This window comes from Sminthopsis crassicaudata, chromosome 3 (assembly GCF_048593235.1).
Source record: "Sminthopsis crassicaudata isolate SCR6 chromosome 3, ASM4859323v1, whole genome shotgun sequence".
Taxonomy (NCBI): domain Eukaryota; kingdom Metazoa; phylum Chordata; class Mammalia; order Dasyuromorphia; family Dasyuridae; genus Sminthopsis; species Sminthopsis crassicaudata.
Window position 1 is genome coordinate 13675912 of NC_133619.1, and position 14125 is coordinate 13690036.

Below are 14125 nucleotides of genomic sequence, written 5' to 3' on the forward strand. Positions count from 1 at the left end.
TTTTAATAATATTGTTAATAATTAATATTAATTGTTGTTATATATAATAATAGTAATAATAATAAAGTTAATATTTTAAAAATACTTTGTGACTCTGAAGGTGCTATATAAATGCTAGCCACTCTTACACTGGTGCTGGGGGCGAAATCAAGGCCAGGGAACTGGGATAACTCATACAGACACATAGATTAGGGGCGCCCCTTGTTCTGATACTGGGTCAGTGTGCTGCCCACTAGGCCACCCTGACTACAGGATCAGAGATGGGGTTTGAAGTAACCATTCAGATTAATTAGAGTTAAGTTGCCGACACACACACCAACAATACGTTTTTCATACCTTGTGTTTCCCAAAATTACTCATTAGGGACCGTCCGTGAGACTTCCTTCCACTTTCTTTCACATCTGGATTCTGAGAAAATAGAAAGACCCGTGAACATGTTTTCAGATCCGCTTTACAAACCAAGAAAGGCATTTTCCCTCTTTAGTTTTCCAGAATCTCCCCCGCCCCGGGAAATCCTAGTGTCCCCCCCTCGGAACTCTTCCTCCACAAACTCTCCTGCCTCCCTGCTCACTTTCTATCCTGCCCCAGCCTACCCTTCCTCATGTCTGAACTGGACCCTTACGGTAACTTCTGGGTCTCCAGTCTGCGACCCCTTCCCTTTTCTCTTCACATCATCTCAAACCCTTCTTGTGCCTTCAAAGGTTCCTCATCGCCGTGGAGTGAGGTCAGGTATCCACAGCAGGCCCCAGAAACCCCCTTGGCCTTCGTTTGCACGGTCACGTCCCTTCATGAGCGCTCCGGGCCAGCCAGCCGAGCTCCCATCGTCTCCCAGAGCTGGCAGCATGACTCCCACCTTTGGGCCTTTGTTCCTAGCTTCTCCCAGAGGGAAGGTTCTCCTTCTCCTTCAGGGACCTAACACCTGACCTTCCTTGGGCCCTACCTTCTGCCTGAAACCTTTCCCGCCTAGCCCAGCCCACACTGGATGTCCCCAGTCCAGGGATCCCTTGCACCCCATCCCCAACGAACGGTCGAACAGCCTTATTTGGAAGGACTCCGGGGAACATTCAAACATTCTGCAGAAAGCCCATTCTTCATGCTAGCAAGTTTGTTTGTCTTTTTTCCTTTCTTTTCACAAACCGTGTGGTACAATGGGCAAGAGTTCTGGCTTCCAATACCGTCTCTAACTTAAGACCACCACCACAATCCCCGACTCAGTTTCCTCGTCTCATCAGCACGAGAAGCTCTAGTTTCCCGTCCACCATTGATGATCGGTGACCTTGGATGCTAAGGCTGACTCTGCTCCATTCCCACTTCCTGGCTCTCTCTGTCTCTCCTCTCTCGAGAAGCCATCGAACCCAGAAGGAATATCCCCTACCTGCTTCAGGTGCACATTTAAGCCTTCGTGCGTGGCCTTCAACAGAGCTCGGACGGTGAAACTGTCGGGTTCTTCCTTGTCCCGGATCTGAGATTCTTTCAACAGTGACTCCAGCTTTTTCCTTATGAAAGATTCCACTTGGTGATCAGTCGTCCCGTTATTCTGAAAAGATTCAGGGAAGAGCAACAGAATGAGCGACTTCCTGGCCGGCGCCTGGACAAGGCGTGGCAGATTAGTCTCATTATAGAACTTCAAGTTTGTGTTTTAATATTTTGGAGGAAGGATAGTAGTAACGGAGACCCGGGGAGAGAGAAAACCCCTGAGGGTCCAATAGGCTGGGCAAGCGCTGAGCGGCTCGATGGGCTACCGATTGAAAAGCATGTTCTCCTTTTGCTGGGAGGAGCAGGGAGGATTTCGTGGAGAAAGTGACATCTGCAATGAGTCTCGAAGGATAAGCAGGACTCGGCTTAAGCAGGCAGAGATCAGTCAGGACAGGGAGGAAGGCAATCCAAAGAGAATGCACAGCACGAGCAAAGATGTGGAGGTGGGAAAATGCAAAGAAGTAGTAAAAGGGCCAGTCCAGCTAGTCTGGAGGGCTGACATGGTCTTGATAGGAAGCTCTCTTGAAATATAATCAGAGTAATCAGTATTTTGGGGAGATTTGGGGGCAGTGAGGTGGGGTAGCAAAGTGCCAGTCCCAGAGTCAGGAAAACTCATCTTCCTGAGTTTGAATCTGACCTCAGATCCTTATGAACAGTGTGACCCTGGACAAGACACTTATCTCTGTCTCAGTTTCCTCATCTGTAAAATAAACTGCAGAAGGAAATGGCAAACCAGTCCAGAATCTTTGCCAAGGAAACCCAAATGGGGTCATGAAGAGGCAGCAATGACTGAACAACAACGGGGAGTACCCTGGAGATCCGCTGAGAGTGGGGACTCCGGGCAAGAGACTGCAGGCAGGGGGCCAGGGAAGAAGCTACCACAAAGGCCAGGTCTGAGGCCATTGGGCACTTCACTAAAACAGGAATCTGCACATATTAGTGCTTCTTAAATTGTTAAATTTTAATAAATGAGGTTATGGCAATAAAAAAAGAAAGAGTGAGCAAAGAAAAAATCAATGGGGCTTGGAAACAGATTAGATGGAGAGGGGGATCTGAATAGGCAGAGATTGTTTTATGACACAGAATGATGAATAATTTATGTTCATCACCAAAAACTCAAAACACTTCAAGTTTTTCTCTTCATCATGCTGCCATAATTTAATTATGGCTATCACAATCTACGTGACATACATGTCAGGGATATTTCTCCTTTTCTACATGTGGAAACCGAGATCCAGGTCAGGAGTGCAGCTGGGAAAAGAATTCTCGGTTCTCGATGCCCTCCACCATGGGAACGTCCTGGGAAGATTCCAGATAACACAAGGAGAGGTAGGGGGAGAGGGACGATGATGATCATCAAATCCCAGCGCCTTTCACTGGCGACACAAGGAGAATGAAAATAGAGAGCTGCCATGGAGGAACACTCTATTAAATAATTAACACTTTTAAAACACAAAGGACCATCATTATTCACTTCACATTTTCCAAATTCTGGAGCTCGTTGAAGAAATTGCATTCCCTGTCCAATGAACCTTCTAATTTCATGTGGTTTATGTAACAAGAAAATCACACCAAGGAAGACCGAACAATGAATAGCTCTCTGTTTTAATTTTAACAATGTTTTATTATTATTCTATCCTAGAACTCAAAATGGTAACTAGAGAAAAAGTTAGCCAGCCTTTTGTTTGCCTGATTGAGAGATGGATGACCAGTTATGTGGCTAAAACGCATCTAGAAGCCCAGATATCTATTTCTTGCTCTTTTGTTCCTGGGCAGTAAGAGCTAAGGAAAAGCACTCGACTCTGGGACAGCCACTTGAGCAGCCGTTATAAGATGGCCTTCTATAGTCCCTATCTGCCTGAGAAGAAATTTCAGGGAGCCTTTGCAAGAAGTGAATCTAATCTCAGCCTCCCTGCTGAACAACCGGACATCTTGTTAGAGGTTTCCAGATGAAGGTTCAGCAGCAAGTGTGATTGGCAACGGGGGAAGCATAAAACTTGCTGTGTGCAGGGGAGGACCCTTGGACAACGTGGATTGGTAGGGAAGCCAAATGGCACAGCTGCAGCCTTTCTTTCTTACCTGTGTCAGCTGCTCAGGGAGAGGGGCAGAGAAGGCTGAGGGTGGGGGCAGGTGGGGGCTCCAGTCTGATGAGGTGTGAAGGACAGAAGGACAAGGGATGCAGGCAAAAATGGGGTTTTTTACACAAGAGCGCAAGGTTTTCTTTTTATAAACTTAAAAAAAAAATGTGTTCAATGATGCTTTTACATCACTGTCATTTCCCAATGACTTCCTGAACACATGAGAACCCTCCCTTGTGAGCATTATCAACCAAAACAAACCAATACATTGAGTCCAAGATTTTACAATAAAAATGGTCCCAAACTAACATAATCTTCCAGGCTGATTCTAACTGAATAAGGGTTACAGCACGCAACAATATTTGCTAAGATTAAGTTGAATGCAAGGGATGAGATGTTATAGTCAATGGTATACACATAAGGTGAAGCACAGAGAGGGAGGGAGGAAAGGAGGGAGGGAGGGAGGGACGGAGGGAGGGAGGGACGGAGGGAGGGAGGAAGGAAGGAAGGAAGGAAGGAAGGAAGGAAGGAAGGAAGGAAGGAAGGAAGGAAGGAAGGAAGGAAGGAAGGAAGGAAGGAAGGAAGGAAGGAAGGAAGGAAGGAAGGAAGGGAGGGAGGGAGGGAGGGAGGGAGGGAGGGAGGGAGGGAGGGAGGGAGGGAGGGAGGGAGGGAGGGAGGAAGGAAGGAAGGAAGGAAAGGATTAATGAATGAATTGAGCTCCACTGAGAGAATCTCCAGAATAGAAATACTAGAATTTGACTTGGAAAGGTCTGCGAGGCTCATTGACACGAGCAGGAACAGTCTCGCCTGTTTTGCTGTTTCCATTCTGTTCTCCTGCAGTGAGAGCCACGCTGCTCCTGGGCCTGTGACTTATATAACTTCTTGGGTCACTGAACACCCTGAGCTGACCTCGTGCTTCTGCCGTTGTGAGCCAGACACTGCTCCTAGGTCTAAGCTATAAATGACAAGCATCCAGACGAAAACTGAAAACAATTCTATCCATATGTTTGTGATTTTTTTAAAGCCCAAACCTCCGGGCCCAGAGCTCTCGCCTCCCCTGGGGGGGACACAGGCCTGCCTGCAAGTAGCTGAGATGAGGGAGCTCACGTTTGCTCCTCCAGTTCCCATCCCTGTGAGAGAGACTCGAGGGGTCTCCAGAGTGGGGGAAGGCTCAGCCCACAATAACCAATGTCACATAAGATGCAAGGTGGGGAGGGAGGGAATCAAGAGGAGCTCCCAGAGCTACAGAATGTAAAGTGCTGTATATCCCTAAAGCACCGAGAGATGCAGGCTGTTGTTCTGAAGTATTGTTTTAATTACCAATAACACATGCAAGTGAGAAAGCCAGTGAGCAAAAAGCTCGGGCTAGTGCGGAAACACAATCTATGAGAAGTGATGGGGTGAAGGGGAGGGGGTGTCTGCATTCACGAGCACTAAACAGAGATAATTATCTGCTGCAGGACCCCATTAACACAACCAGCCTTAATTAATCTGGAAAGCTCTGAATCAAAGTCTCCATTAATGAAAAAGACCCGTTCTATTACATGATAAAGAAGCCTCCTCCTCCTCCTTCTTTAGAACAGAATTGTAGACCTATCATGGCCAAGGCTTGGTTTAAAGTTCAGAGATTGTGTGTGTGTGTGTGTGTGTGTGTGTGTGTGTGTGTGGGTGTCCAGCTAGTCCAATACCTTTGGTTTTACAGATGAGGAAATTGAGTCGGATATTATGTCCAAAACTCAAAGCCCTAACCCTGCCATTCATTTTTTATTTCCTACTTGTTTTAGGGAGGCTGAAATGTGAGCAAAGCCTTCGAAAGCATTTAAGTCCCTTCACTAAAAGTGAAAACCGACTGATTACAATATAATACCTTGGATTTATATAGAGAGCTGCCTCCCTCTGAAGAACTCAAAGGCAGGCAAATAGTTTGAAAAGGATCTTAAAAATTAAAAGAAAACAACACATACGCCTAGCATTCCACTTGAATCTGGGTTTTTTATGTATTTCCTCTTCCAAAGACCAACAAAGGCACTGCTGTCTTAATTGACAATGAAGTTTCTTTGCCATTTATACAAGATGAAGAGGAAGGACTGGAAATGAAGAGGGTTTGAAAGCATTTTTATGTCATTTGGGGAATATGTCCTGAAACGACAGTGAATCCGGATTGCTATCAACAGACTGGGTGGGGGAGAGGGGGAGAGGGTGACCACCACCAGAAGGGACCTAATGGGAGACTCCATACAAATTCTCATTTGGGGGCATTTTTTACATTAATTTCCCCGTTAACTATTACTTGATCTCACTGAGAGTACAGGATTATCAATTATGTTCACTCACTAAAGAAAAGAAACCTTTCGAGAGCTAGTTGGTTCTGGAAACCCAAAGACCTTGGAAGAGCTAGGAATTGTTTTGGTTCCAAAACCAGCCCTCCTTCCACTGTCCCCCTCTGGGCCATTGTAATCATGACAGGGGAATGGGGAAAGAGCGGCTAGGGCTTTATGGTAGAATTCAGACTTTACATCTTTGTTGATGAACTACTTTCTTTGTTGAAACTACCTAGAAACCGAAGAGCTTAGGAGATCAAGCCCAGGGGGACAATGTTTAGCAGAGATTGGACATTTCTAATGCAAAACCTAAATTACTTTTATTTCGAGAACTGTAGCAAAGAAAGCAAAGTAACTATTAGGTGAAAGTAATAAGAGATAGTCCAGGGAATAATGAAGCAAAACTGAGCCCTTAGCGGTTACAGTGATCCACTCTGGTGCATAAGGAGAGAAAATGAACCTTCACTGCAGAAGTGCAGGGGGGGAGACCAACGTGGAATACTGTCTTCACTGTCAGTTTTATTGAACTGGTTTTTCCCCTTTGTCTTAATCTCTTTTCTGAAAGATAGATCAGATCATTGGGTTGTCGGGAGGAAAGGATATATTTGGATATGAAAATGATGCAAAAGCAAAAACCAATGATACAAATTTTAGGTAGAAAGGAAAGTTCCTGAGGTTTGGGGACTCTTGCAAAAGGAGCCCCTGACTTTGGGAATTCCCTCTAGAAATGGATAGAAACTTAAAATCTTAGAAGATCGGTCTTGAGTCCTGGGGAATTGTCTAAAATCCTGAGAGGTTATCACATAGTGATTCGAATTTACGTCTTCCTGCAGATAGATGGCACTGTAGTGGATAAAGCACCCATCAAAGAGTCATCTTCCTGAATTCAAATCTGACCCAGATTCTTACTGAGTGACCCTGAGCAAGTTACTTCACCCTATTTTCCTCAGTTTTCTTCTCTGTAAAATGAGCTTGAGAAGGAAATGGCAAATCATTCCAGTTTCTATGCCAAGGAAACCCCAAATGGGTCACAAAGAGTCGAACACAACAGAAAATGATCAAATGTTAATAATAACGTCTCTTCTATCCTGGGTTCAAATACTACCTTCTATTATTACATCAGGCTGTCTTTAAGACACATATAACAAATAAAATTCCCAAACCATTAGCACTCGGTTATATTTCCATTTACTTAAATCAGTTAAATGTGTAATTTCTATAACATTATCTCCTTATCAAATAGCAGACACTTGATGAGATTAGGAGGAAAACAATGGTTCCACTTGGTACCTGAGTTTTCCAAACACTATCACCGAAGTAAGTCATAGGCTGCGTGGATTGGCTCCTATGTTTAGTATAGCCTATATTCATGTTATATGGATTGGCTCTACATTTAATAAAGTCTATATTGAGTTTCTTTTTGTTTTGTTTTTTTAACCTCACATCCTATTAGTTCTCTTTCATACCGACACTTACCGGTAAATACTTTTTGTGATCCTGAAATATAAAATCAGAGCAACAGCAGGGATTAGGAATATTCAATATCTCCCCAATTCTTTGTAGTCAGTAAGGGAACAAAAATGGTATTCCTGCCGGGTCCAGAGAACACCTGAAAAGACTGACTTCTACAGAACTGAAAATACCTTTAAAAGGTTCTAAAGATTACGAGAATCATTTTGTTCAGTCATGTCTGATTCCTCATGACTCCATTTGAGGTTTTCTTGGCAAAGAATCTGGAGGGGTTTGCCATTTCTTTCTCCGGCTCATTTTACAGATGGGAAAGCTGAGGCAAACAGAATTACGTGATTTGCCCAGGCTGGTAACTGAGGCCAGACTTGAATTTAAGAAAATGAATCTTCCTCTCCCCAAGCCTCGCGCTCCATCACTGGGAAATCTAGCCACCCAGGGAGTGTGTATTAGTCTTAGCCAAATGATCGCATGCCTCCCTCAAAGTAGATTAGAGAGGGAGAAAGCCACTGGAGAATCCTGGCTCACTTAGCCCTACATTTTCCCCTATCAGAATTTTCCTGAACTCGGAGAATAAGGAGCAAGCAAGTACCGATACCTTTCCCACACTCCAATCTGGTTAACAACTTGCTAAGCAACTGCTTACCTTAGACATGACACTGCAGAAAGCAATCTCAGCACCTTACAACTGATTAGACCCTGATGGGGATAGTCCGATCCACAGCCTTTCAGTTGCCTGACCACAGGCCCTGATATCCCAGGAGGGAATATCCCCAGCCAAGTAAAAAGCCACCGTCTCCTTGTGATTACTTTGTACAATGGTAGAAAGGGGAGGTGGCAGGGCAGGGAGAGAAATCGCAACTTGTGAACTTGGCCCAGGACCAAGGGAGCCTCAGCTCAAATTCTAACTGCTTGAGACTGGATTCTGTTCTAGGGAGGCAGGTCAGGAGGGACCAGTGACCACCGAGGTCCCTTCCAACTCCGCAAGTCTCTGATTATGTGATCAAGATCTCTTCTGCAGCAGCTCATCAGCCACATTGCGGGAACCCCAACATCAGAGCAGCTGGCCCCTCCCTCCTCCCAGGAGGCCTTAAAGATGATCAAGAGTCCATAACTTACATAATGGAGCTTAAATTTGCAGTCATCTTCAATTTCATCAGCGCTGTCTTCGTCCGAAACTTCCCCTTCTTCTGCATCTTCCCCAAGGTGGAAGGGCAGCTTCTTACCCTGAAATTTAATTGGAAAAAATACATCAATACAGAACAATAACTCAATCAGTGGCTTAATGTCATCCTCAGATTCCATTAAAGATAAAGGCCTGGAAGGAGCCCTAGAGACCATCTAGATAAACACTCCAATTTTAAAGATTAAGAAACTGAGGCCTGAAGAAGTCAGGTGGTTACCCAAGGTCACACAGGCAGTAAGAGATGGGACCAGAACCCTGTTGTTCTGATCCTAAACCCAGACCCCTGTCCATGGTACTTTGCTGCCTCGCACAGTGAATACTGAATTCATCTAAATGGGGGCAAAGGGCGTTCTTCACCTTTTCGTGTGTTCGGGATCCCTCTGGCTCTCAATCTGGTAGAACCAAATGAACTCCTCAGAATCATTAAATGAATTCAGTAAAATAAATAATAGGATTACAAAGCAAGTCATTTATATTAATTATAATAATATTATAATTAATAATATAATTAATTATAATTATATTAAAATACAGTTATCTGTATTGAGGTCACAGGCCTCTAAGTGCCCATGTTCTAGAACGTTATTACATTCGTTGTAATCATGAGGGGAAAAAAAGGCAACCGGTGACTTCCCCAAAGAAGCACATCACGGAACAAAGGATCCGTTGGCAACACTGCTGATTTGTGATGGCAGACACAGAGCTAAAAGCTGTCTCCTGTCTCCCGGGTCAGGGCTTCCTCCTAGACAATGACACCATTGATTCACACTAACGAAAAAGAAAGCCAGTCTGAAAGGGCAAAAAAGACCATAAAATTTTGAACAGAAATGTAGTTTGGATCCTTCTTAAGCCCATGTAGTGACAGCTACCCACTGGTGCTGGGTTTCCACATTAGAGATTCAGAGTCTTGATATTATCAATACATAAGAGCTCCCCCCGCAGGGACACACAACCGCATAGAGTCAAGAGGCTAACAGCCCTAACAGTAGTTCTCTCAAGTCGGTCCAACACATCCTTTATGCCTGGTGGGTCACATTTTATTTAGAAAACCTTTTCCTCATCAATGATTCAGCCAATAAATCAATATTTATCCCCAATATCTAAAGGCACCTAACGAGAGGCCGGAGAAAATAGGAGCATAAATAAGGCACTGTTCTTTCCCTCAGGCTTTTTGAAATCTCCAGTTTCGATAGACTTTTGTATAGAGACTTTGATTGCTGTTACTGAAAATCCAAGGGAGAAGAAATAGAATCTGGGGGAATAAGAGTGTGGGATTTGTCCTTTGGAAAGAGGGGAGTTAACTGGAATTAATGGAGTTTCGTGGAGAAAGTCTAAGAGATTTTATGAGTCAACTCCATCTATAAAAGAAATGAATTCTAATTTTCATTCCAAGAAGAATTCAAGAGAGACTTGACTATCATTCGGAAGGAATCGAGTCACATGATTCCGGTGTTTTAGAGAAGACCGTAGTTGTAGTTGTTAGGAAGAGGTGAATACTCGGTTGAAAAGTTCCTCTGTGATTCTACAGTACCATTACATTTAATAAATCACATGGCTAGTTGGATTAATAGTTGTCTGAAAATATGGGGCAGAGGTTTGGGATCAAGAAAGAAGAAAGCTAGCTCATGGTAAAAAAACAAAAAAGGTCTCCCTTGCTTTTCTAAACTGGGTTAGGTGCTCATGCAAAACTAATGAGAGCTTGCATGTTGGTAATTTTTGAGATAATATCACAACATACCCTTAACTGTTCTTTATGCCCGAGGAGAGGAAGACTAAAGTCTGAAAAGCTACAGACAACGAAGGAGGATGAGATCAAGGATGACCCCAATGTTGCCAGCCCCAAGTCACAAAAAAGATGGAAGCTCCCTCTAGAAAATGTGGGAGTCTGGCAGGACAGTGGAACAAGTGGCATCTATAAGCAAGGAAGGCAGAGCAACTGACTTTAAGATGTTTTGTTCTCCTTAGCTATCACCGTGTATTGTTTTCCCCTAATCCTCATGTATTCCTCGTAATTCCAGTTGACCTAATAAGAGGCAGGATGGTGTCAGGGAGCAAGGCCTGCTGGGTTTGGACCCTTGCTTCCCCCCTAACTGCTTGCCCTCGTTGGGCAAATCATTCCCCTTCTCTGTGACTCATTGTCTTTATCCATAAAATAAGAGGGTTGGATCAAATGCTCTCCAAGGGTCATTCTAGCTCCAAAGTCGACCATCCCAATCGGGATACGGACTGGGCTTGTTATTTCATTGGGAACTCGAAGGAGGGAATTCCCTTTAACTCTGCAAATTAGCCACTATTACTTGCTAACAAATTAGTCTTTGCCTGGAATCCTGCAAGGCATTGCCCAGGGTCATACAGCCAGTGGGTACCAGAGGCGCACTTGAATCCAGACCTGGCTCTCAGTCCCGCTCTCTATCCACTGTTACTCTATCTCTATCGTATCAGTTGGCCAGAAAAATGGGAGGTGGCCATCTTTCACCATTACCCGTCAGTGGCAAGTCCAGCTAACGATGAATTTACAGAACTTCCGTGTTTTCTCTTCGGAACATCTTATACTGTCAGCCCTTGATAAATGAGTTTATTTTGTTAAGAGTCCATATCTGAGAAGATCTGAGAGTCTGGATAAGCAACAGAACAGAGCAGTGAGCCTTGTGAAGTGGACAAGACACAGAACTTCAGTTTAACAGCTTTTTTGTTCATTCACCTAATACTAATGGGGCATGTTCTGTGTGAAAGGCACAGGGGGAACACAGAGATGCACTCAAACATTGTCCCTGCAGCAATAAATAAGAGGTCCACTCTCTATCAGAAAAGTTCTAACTGACCAAGGCGACAGAGCTGGGGACTCAGTGACTCCTTGAGTCTCTGGGACTCCCTCAGTTACATCTCAGGACTGATGTATATCTGCAAACAACAGCTCATTAGCACAGTCAGCAAAGGGGTCCAAATCAATCATTTTAAAGGAAGGAGAAATGTACCATTCCGGAGTGGTTCCCCCATCAAAATAAAGAAACATAAAAAAGCACCTAACAAGGATGAAGAAGGAGAAACGACTTAGCGTTAAAGACCCAACTCCCAGAGTGCAGTAGAAAAAACCATGGCCAAGAAATCTGGGTTCAAATCCTGCCTCTTCCACTTGTTACTTGTGCGGCCTTGGGCAAAGCATTTTCTAGCTCTTTGGATCTCAATTTCCTCTTCTGCAGAACGAATTGGTTGATCTTGATCTTTATTAAATTCATAATTTTACATGATAATCATAAAGCAAAAGGATGAGCTGAACAATCCCTAAAATTGATCTCAAACTGTAAAGTTCCTTCCCCATTTATCATCAGGTAACCGTGGGCATGTCACTGAGCCCGGGCTTCCTCATCTGGAAAATGAGGGGTTGGACGGGATGTCTCTCGCCACGTTAGCTTTGTGATCCCATGACGTAGATGTACAGGGCTCTCCACGTGGGTATTTGCTACCTTTTGGGGACTTAGCCTGGCTCTTTTTGTCTTTATTTCAAACCAAACAAGGAGGGGCCATCTATAAAATGTAGGAGACCCTCAGAAAGTCCGTGGACCGCCCCACTGGGCCCCAGGTCCTTATGGAAGATGTACAATAAATCCGGTCTCTCTTCCCAGTGACCACTGTCAGCTCTCCCCCTCTCACCATGAGTCATCCTGGTGCCCCCAAATGCTGTTACATGAAAAGCCCTGAGCAAACTCCTCTAAACTGGGAGGAGAACTTCCGTTTGTGTGGGAGGTTGTCCAATTACCAGCATCCTAAGTGCATGAGAAATATCCAAAGGGTCCGTTCTGCACAATGCCAACGTCTGCCTTTATGATTCCTCTGTCCCAAAGCGAAGGCAATAATCGTTCTCCAAACTCAATTAGGAGTTTACCCTTTAGATGGCTGGGCTAATGAGAGAGGAGATCCAGAAAGTGATTGCCAACCTTAAAATGCCACGTAAAGCATGATCGGACATGATTTCTGTTCTTGTTATTATCAGCTCCCGGAGGCAGGACCCGTCTCATCTTTGTCCCAGTGACTAGCATATTTTTAATAACTTTCAATAAACGCTTGCTGATGGACAGCAAGAATGAGCATTCAAGAAATTCAGAAATGTCTGTGTGGTTATAAAATGGTATTCCCCCCCAGATAACACACACACACGCCCTTGTCTGACCCTCATTTATAATCCAACTCCAAGTTCTTCTACGTGGGCCAAGGATTAATAGCATAAGTTAATGGTAGTCAAAGGGCAGCCAGGGGGTGCAATGGATAGAGCGCTGAGCGTGGGGTCAGGAAAACTCGCTTTTCTGGGCGAGTCACTTAACCTCGGTCCCTGACCTTCCTCATCTGCAAAATGAGCTAGAGAAGGAATCGCGAACCACTCCACGATCTTTGCCAAGAAAACCCACAGAAATATATTTAACATATATAAGACTGCTTGCCATCTGGGGGAGGGGGTTGGGGGAGGAAGGGAAAAAATCTGAATAGAAGTAAGTGCAAGGGATAATGTTGTAAAAAAAATTACCCATGCATATTTACTGTCAAAAAAAATGTTATTTTTTCAAATAGTTTACATAGCATTGGAGTTAGTTGTTCTTTAAATGTTTGGTAGAATTCACCTGTAAATCCATCTGGTCCTGGGGATTTTTTCTTAGGAAGTTGGTTAATAGCTTGGTCTATTTCTTTTTCTGAGATGGGACTATTTAAACTACTTACTTCTTCCTCTGTTAATCTGGGCAAGCTATATTTTTGAAGGTATTCTTCCATTTCATTTAAGTTATCGAATTTATCGGCATAAAGTTGAGCAAAGTAGCTCCTAACTATTGTTCTAATTTCCTCTTCATTAGTGGTGAGTTCACCCTTTTCATTTTCAAGACTATCAATTTGCTTTTTCTCTTTCCTTTTTTTAATCAGGTTTACTAAGGGTTTGTCTATTTTGTTGGTTTTTTCATAAAACCAACTCTTAGTTTTATTAATTAATTCAATAGTTTTTTTACTTTCAATTTTATTAATCTCACCTTTTATTTTTTGAATTTCAAGTTTTGTGTTTGTCTGGGGGTTTTTAATTTGTTCCTTTTCTAGCAATTTTAGTTGTAAACCCAATTCGTTGGCCCTCTCTTTCTCTATTTTATGCAGGTAGGCCTGTAGAGATATAAAACTTCCCCTAATTACTGCTTTGGCTGTATCCCACACATTTTGGTATGATGTCTCATTATTGTCATTTTCTTGGGTGAAGTTATTAATTATGTCTATAATTTGCTGTTTTACCCAATCATTCTTTAGTATAAGATTATTTAGTTTCCAATTATTTTTTGGTCTATTTTCCCCTGGCTTTTTATTAAATGTTATTTTGATTGCATTATGGTCTGAAAAGGATGCATTTACTATTTCTGCCTTACTGCATTTGATTTTGAGATTTTTATGCCCTAGTATATGATCAATTTTTGTATAGGTTCCATGAACTGCTGAGAAGAAAGTATATTCCTTTCTGTCTCCATTTAGCTTTCGCCAAAAAAATAGGGATTGAAGGAGTCCTACCAAATTCCTTCTATGACACAGACATGGTACTGATACCTAAACCAGGTAGATCGAAAACTGAGAAA

General features: G+C 43.4%; 1 protein-coding gene across 6 annotated transcripts in view; it reads right to left on the reverse strand.

The window, feature by feature from the left end:
• Window positions 1-14125, reverse strand: part of PLCH1 (phospholipase C eta 1) — a 215759-nt gene that overhangs the window by 24790 nt on the left and 176844 nt on the right. For all 6 annotated transcript variants that reach the window (XM_074298048.1, XM_074298049.1, XM_074298052.1 and 3 more), the window contains exons 11-13: window positions 8462-8569; window positions 1376-1537; window positions 337-408 (exon numbers count right to left, since the gene is read on the reverse strand). In XM_074298048.1, the coding sequence (XP_074154149.1) occupies window positions 337-408; window positions 1376-1537; window positions 8462-8569 (342 nt within the window). The remainder of the gene's footprint in view (window positions 1-336; window positions 409-1375; window positions 1538-8461; window positions 8570-14125) is intronic.